We start from the raw sequence: 7,254 nt of genomic DNA on the forward strand, positions 1-7,254 counted from the left end.
CTATACATCACCAGACTCCCTCTTTCGTTACAAGACAAGCCGTCCTGGCCACTTTTTCCAGGTCAGTAGCCAGCGCATCCTGTCAACATAAACAAAGGGCTTGCATTGTGAAACCCAAAGTCAAGTTGAGGAGTAACGAGGGCATGGTCCTCCTAGGAGGCACCTCAGGCATCATCCTGCCAGCAGGGATGAGACGCAGCCTGAATTTGAAAAGCCAAAAAAAAAATAATAATCTGGTCGGTTGAGATGGCTTTTCTGTTATAATCCATCCTCCTGAACCTACTATTTTCACAAAGAAGTCAATCAACCAACACGAAATGTGTCACATGCCGGAGATCATTTGATTTAAAATTCAACTGCCACTTCCTGAAATCGTAGACTGATGTTGATCTGAAAGCCCACCTAGGAGAAAGTTAAGAGGTGCAGAATACGCCTGTGAAGCATCTCTGGAGACAGACTGCGCCTGCCAGCGAGTATGAAGCACCAAGAGGCACAGCTGTAAATAAAAGGATATAAAGGCACACAATCAAGAATCTCGCTATAAAACCACCTGGGGAATACAACAGTACGGTAACAGGGGAAATAGATTGTTCAAATAGAAATGCTTGAAAGAGAAAAATAGTGTTGATATTATCGCTCCATCTCTATAGAATATGAATAAATGGAGCCTTGAGTGACTATGAAAACTTTCTTTGGTTTAAACAATAGTCAAGGATTAATATATAGCTGGATTTTAGTTATGAATGACCAAAACAAGAGTAGCTCTTCTGCAATAGTATTATTCCAATATTATTCAATTGCTTTTACAATTGGTTCCTGTGCTCGTGGGGGTTACCCTCATCCATGTTTCAACATCTGGGTTTCAAACTACACGTTATGTGCACATCAACAACCGAGTTATGTTCAGTGTGAGGGCAAGGTCAGATTATGGCTACTAAGAAACATAATCTCAGATTACATGACACTGTACCCAGTGTGCATCGCAAAACTTTCCATAACTGGTGAATTAAACACTTCACCATATTCCCTATGGGTCTTTTATACAAAAAAAAAATCCCATCATAAAGACCCCGTGTGCTCATATGCGCCGGCAAAAACAACAACAATGCACGGTCCATGACATTAACCCTGCACAATTGATCATATTTTAATCGTGATCACAATTTATGACTGCCACGATTAAGATACAATGATGGTCCGCCATATATGGATTGATACGGCTCCAATTTGCCAACAAAATCTTGTATTTTTGCCATCAAATTTGGGGACAGCGCAAGTAACTTTCAATACCATACAGATCACCAGTGTTTCACATTAGACAAAATAACAGCACTCTGTGTCAGACTGAGACCTGTCAATCACTGCTACATGGCCCGCCCTCTTCCTGAACACTGTGTGAGTCGGTAGGCTGCTGTTTCAATAAACATAACAGCGTTGAAACACATTATTAGCCACAGCAATAAAAAAATGCATATTTAAAATATTACTTGAGAAATGGGAAGTATTTGGGTGTGTAAATGCAAAATATTCTGGCTTTTCGGAAGATTTTAAAATGCATCATGAATTGATGAAAGTAACATGTCAAATTTGAATTTCCAACCACACACTTATCCAAATAGTGTAAGTAGAATGAGTGTGTGCTTGGTGTTTGATGTGGGGTGGCTGCCGGAGCTTCGGCATCGCTCCTTGCGGAGCAGTGTTTGATCTGGGCCTGTGCTCTCTTGTGTCGGAACAACCTGCTCAGAGTTCAGAGATGTGAACGTGCCATATCACACAGCAAAAGAGTTAATCAGCACTTTGATCTCCACTGTAAATTGCATGGTAAGATGGTAAGTAGTCTAAATACGTGTGGAATTTAAAAGGGGTCTGCCAAAAAGGGCAAAAAAAAATGTATATAGTGTAGCGTCTTCCCCTTTTTTGCACTGCCGCACTACGGCAGGATCACTGATATTTTTGTTTGTATTTCAAGTTTGCAGATGAAAGACCACATAGTGATGTTCAAAAGATGTTCTCGAAGACGGGACAAACGTGTTTGAAATATGCCTCCAGAGCTTGAAATGCCTTGAATTTCATCTTAAAAGCTGACTTGCACTTGACTTTCAGTATTCATGGATATGATTTTGATATTCATTACCCCGGAGGAAGGACATCTTAAGTATGCAGTTTCAACAAACAAACACCAGAGATTGAAGTGTATCACACGGAAATGACATTGCATTCAATGAACTCTGTTTGTAGCAAGCGTGTTAGAAAGCAAAGTGATGCCACAATTATTTTCAAATATAAAAGATGTGTGACACGTGTGTCTACAGCTCAAGAAAATCTAGCAATAGCAAAGCCAAACAAGGCATTAGGTGACGCATAAAGAGTCTCTTTGCAGGATGGCACTGTCTATGTTGATGGTAGCTGTTGGTTCTGCAGACATACTTTTTCCTTCCAACTGAGTATCAGTGTTTTTAAACCACAATTAACACAACATAGAGAGTAATAAAACAAAATGTTGACACACTTGAAAACAAGCTAAAACTACCAAATAAAAGAAATATAGGAAGTAATACACTTATGCATTTGATTATTTGCTCTTTCATTTCCGCCTTCATTCATGAACTCATGTATTTCTTACAAATACAATGGATTTTACATGAATTTATGTAGTGTCAAATTGCCAAATTTATTCTCAAAAGTTTATGAACATGGAAGAGCACCAGTACAATTTCTTTTAGGAAAACAAGGACAATGAAAACCATTGAATTATGGTGTGGTCTGCCAGATTACCATCTGGATGTACCGATGATTTCAGGATGTAAGAAGTTTTCTTTCTCGCTTGACCATCTGCCACCTGCAGTTCCATTGAGCTCTTCGCTATCAACGATATTTCAAATACTAAAGAGCAGTATTACAAAGAGGGCAAAGAGTGGTTGGGTGATGATACCATCTTTAAAGTACGCCAAACTTCCCCACAAAAGAAAAAATGATTTCAGCTCTTGCAAACATACCCACTGCTCATTCAGTATATATATGACCAGCGGAATGTAGGGCTAAACACTGTCAGCCATGGCATGAAACACAATGTTGGGCAGAAATGCATCAGGTCACAACGGTGTGACTTAAATAAGCCATTTTATATTACACTTAAAATGTTAATTTTTTTTGGAACTTAGTGATTTATTATTTTTTGTTTGTTTCTGACCCTAGTGGCTGAAAGGCCAAAAGCTGATTCTCTTGAACGCTTCGATGATCAATAGACTGAGAGAGCGAGAAAGGAGAGTGGATCTGGGAAACACGCCAAATGACACTTGCCGGATAACGTACTGATGTTGCATCAGAGTCATCAATATGATCACATCATGCAGCAGACAGTGGTCAAACCCACCGGTGGAAACTGCGGCGTCGAATTTCCGACAAAATAAATGACTTCACTTTCAGAGCAGATTTAGAACATCCTTGTTGTTGTAGTTCCTCTCTCAGCTCTTACAGCTTCAATAATTACACTACTTTGTATTATCAGCTACCTTCTTACTTCCATCCAGCTGCAATGCACTTAATATTGCAACAGCGGAGGAGGAAGTAGAATGGCGTTTCTCTTGTTTAGGCTCCACCGTGTGTGATTCTGTGCCAGTGGCGCCGCTCAGAAGCCAACCCACGATCATCTGCCAGAGAGTACACTAAGCTGGGTATGAAGGGTGGAACAGGAACTGAGGGAAGATGGAAGGTTTGAGGCCTTATGAGTTCATCGGAAGACAGGAATATAAAATTTCCCCTTAAGCTTCTTTGGAGCTTTGTTGAACTCAAGCACTCCACTTTATTACATTCTCAAACTACAGAATACAAAACATGAAATGTACTTCAGTGAGTCACTATGGATGAAAGCATCTGCTTGAACATGTGGCTGTTACTGCTTTACTTGCCATACTTGTAATGTACAGGTGCATGTCAGTAAATAACTTCAAATAATACCATGTATCTCAGGTATTTCAAAACCATATTTTTTAAATGAGCAACTGTCGATCAAAAACGTCCTGAACAGATGCTGTGATGTGTTTGAAAGAAGATTTGTGACAATATTTACTGTAACTTTTGATACCAGCAGAGGATTTCCGCCAAGCTATTTATACATAACTTATTTAAGACCATCCTCAACACAAGCCTGGGCCATGAATGGATCACAATTAATGATCATAAAAAAATTCTGAACATCACGATTATTGGTTGTCAATACTCCTGTCCTACCTGACCACCAGAGGCCGCTATGTTGTGAGTCAGAGAATATCTGTTACTAAAATTGAGTTATTTTATTAAACTAATTGACTAGATTAGCCAACGTTCACTGAGGATTGTGGAGTCTGTTTGTAGCATAAGCCACCAAGATGGCAGGTTCCAACAGAGCATGACGTCAGTTCCTGCGACTCGATCGGAGTGTTCTCATGTTATTATATGTACTGTATTTAACTTGCTTTATTGTCAAAAAGATTTTTTTTTTACATTTGTTGAGCAAATATTGTTAAAATATTCCTTATTATTTATTGTCTCCATAATTTTAAATCTTTATTGAATTTGTTGTTTGTTTGTTTCTATAGTTTTCAAGAGTGGCATTTATTTATCTCATTTTATTCATTATAGTTTTTTTTTAATTGTCAAGCCCCTGCGACATAATTAAAAAGCATTCATTTTAATCTATAAATGTAAAAACTTACAACGTAGTAGCCGTCTGGAGCTTTGTTTATGCAAGACAGCACCGCAACTGCAGAGAGCGGTTCTCTTGACAGCCCTTGACTGTTCCCTTCAGACATGCTGTGGCTCTGTGAAAAAATCAAATGTGTCTTACCAACTCGGTGATGAGCTTCACATACAATTCTTCGGAGTAAAAATAAAATAGAAAAAGGTCATTGTAAAACTGGGAAAAGTGAAATTAGGTGGCACTCTTATCTATAATTGTATAAGAAGACAGGCTTTTCCTTGGCAGCAGTGACTAGAAACCACAATATCGACTTCTTGATGAGGTTTATTAGGATCGGGAAGAAAAAGTGGCTTCTTATCCGGGATCAAATGACAAGTGAGACCACCGACAAAACAGCAGTCTGAGAGCAGCCAATGACTTCGCCAAATCACAAATTACAGGGAGTGATCGCATATTTTCAAGGAAGTCCCAATCAATTTCCATCCATTTCTGTCCAAGGGAATTTTGGCTTAATGGGTATGCAAAGGCTTTTTACAGGATAAATGGCTTCACAGAGGTTCCAGATGCAATGTTATTAGATTAGCTTTAAAGCAGTCTTGTACTAACTGACAAAGTTGCTGCATTCAATCTTGATGTTTCCAAAATCTATTGCAATTAAGCTGATCAAATTAAGGGATTTGCTCTAGAAACAGACGTTGCACTAACAAATGTTCGAGAGCAGTACTTATTCAAATGAAACAGGATAGCAAATTAGCTAACGGAGTGAATGATATCTTTCTAACGGACACTTAGTCAAGGATTGGGCTCCTTTTCCAAGTCGATCGCAGCTGAGAATCATTCAGGTCAGGAACAAATGTTTGACCTTGTCCAGAGGAGGGGATGAAAAACACAGCCTCTGCTCATCCATCTACTCGCTCAAATCTTTCTTTGAAATGAAAGCGCATGTTAGGGACCCGACTGAAACTGAAAAAAATATCTCTCATGAAAGGAGACTAAAGTGGAAAGATTATCTTCATATCGTGTTTATCTATGTAAGTACTGCAGAAGTTAACATTTTACAGATAGTTGCCTGTATGAATGCCTCGAGCAGTTCCGTACTCACCTGAAACCGCACCGCAACGCATCTTTTACATGCATACTAAGACTCAAAATAACAACACATATCCAAGTTGTACCCACTATAGACTCCATAAGGTATGAAAAGGAAATGACATTTCATCAACTATTGTCTTTAAAAGGCAAATAATATCATTATGCATTAAGATCAATGTCGGTTGGTTGTTGGAAATGTTTAGTAACGTTAACACTGAATGAGCACCCTCTTTTCAAAGATAATAAATCCAGAACAATACCTCCATAATTGTATTACATAACACAAATATGACGCAAGTTTCAAGTTACTGACTTGGTAGTAACTACTGGCAATTCAATTCCCTTACTTATATTAACGTATCATCAAAACAATCAAGTTGAATAATAAAAAAACTGAATCTTATTTTATGTATAGTTTAGTCCAGATTAAGGGGCCAAAAATCGTGTTGACTTGCATAACATACAATGCAGTTAATTTAAAATATGCTTGTGTTTCAAAAAACGTCTTAAATATATGATTAAAATGCGTTTCATAGTTTAGTTAAACAGATATAGCGGCCATGATGACTTTATCACACACACTTATACATGATTCACGGTTAATAAAACGCGCAATTTATAGACATAATGAACTGATAAGCACGGGAAACAAATACTTTAAACGATAACGACAGTCACAAAGTGAGGAGAAAATAGCTTGCTGTCAGAAGGTTGTTATTTTTACCTGTTTTTAAACGCTCTCTGAACGGTCAACTTTGCGATTCGGACTCTGCCCCGATCTGCCCTGATCGAACTACTTCCGGGGGCAAACGGGTTAATCATTACCCGAAAGTCAACATCGTTAAATCTTTTGCATTGCTTTTAATAATTCATGTTTCTTTTTGTTATGCTATTACTTTTATCATGAATAGCAGTTCTTACAGTATTGTAATATATATTGGGGAAAAAAACGAATTTGATAAAGAAAAAAACTAAAATAAAAATACATTTTAATAAACTAATAATAATAATAACGTATAAAAATGTTTTGAAGTATGAATACTAAATTCAATGCTTTCATTTCCTGTACAGTGTGACTGAATGAATGCAACGGGGGTCTATCCGCCCTGCTGGTCATCGTGTCACGGCTGCAGCCAACAAGACCAAAATGACTTGTGGCTGTATTTCTTTGCAATAACTTTGGAGATCCAATTTAGCTGTGGCTAACTGAATCAGGCTCTGTGCTTCACTAAATGTATCATTACACAGATCTATCCACAGGTCATGCCCGGGGAAGATTTTCCCTCATAATCACGTGTCATTACACAAATCAAATAAAAGTAGGATAAAAAGCAATGTAGCTGTAACGTTCAATTCTGCATCATAGGTTGTAGTCTTGCATGCAAGATGGTCTCTGTACAATATAAAAACAATAAAATTATAACCTGCTCCGGCAAACGCAAACAGAATCATCATTGCGGTTAAATAAAAGTTGATAATGGCAT

At 38.0% G+C, this 7,254-nt stretch overlaps 1 protein-coding gene across 7 annotated transcripts in view; it reads right to left on the reverse strand.

The window, feature by feature from the left end:
• The window catches only part of mvb12bb (multivesicular body subunit 12Bb), a 47,439-nt gene extending 40,885 nt beyond the window's left edge, over positions 1-6,554 (reverse strand). For all 7 annotated transcript variants that reach the window (XM_053870019.1, XM_053870020.1, XM_053870016.1 and 4 more), the window contains exons 1-2: positions 6,495-6,554; positions 4,695-4,799 (exon numbers count right to left, since the gene is read on the reverse strand). In XM_053870019.1, the coding sequence (XP_053725994.1) occupies positions 4,695-4,790 (96 nt within the window). In that variant the 5' untranslated portion in view covers positions 4,791-4,799; positions 6,495-6,554. The remainder of the gene's footprint in view (positions 1-4,694; positions 4,800-6,494) is intronic.
• Positions 6,555-7,254: the final 700 nt, after the last annotated feature.

Source organism: Synchiropus splendidus, chromosome 7 (genome assembly GCF_027744825.2).
Source record: "Synchiropus splendidus isolate RoL2022-P1 chromosome 7, RoL_Sspl_1.0, whole genome shotgun sequence".
Lineage (NCBI taxonomy): Eukaryota > Metazoa > Chordata > Actinopteri > Syngnathiformes > Callionymidae > Synchiropus > Synchiropus splendidus.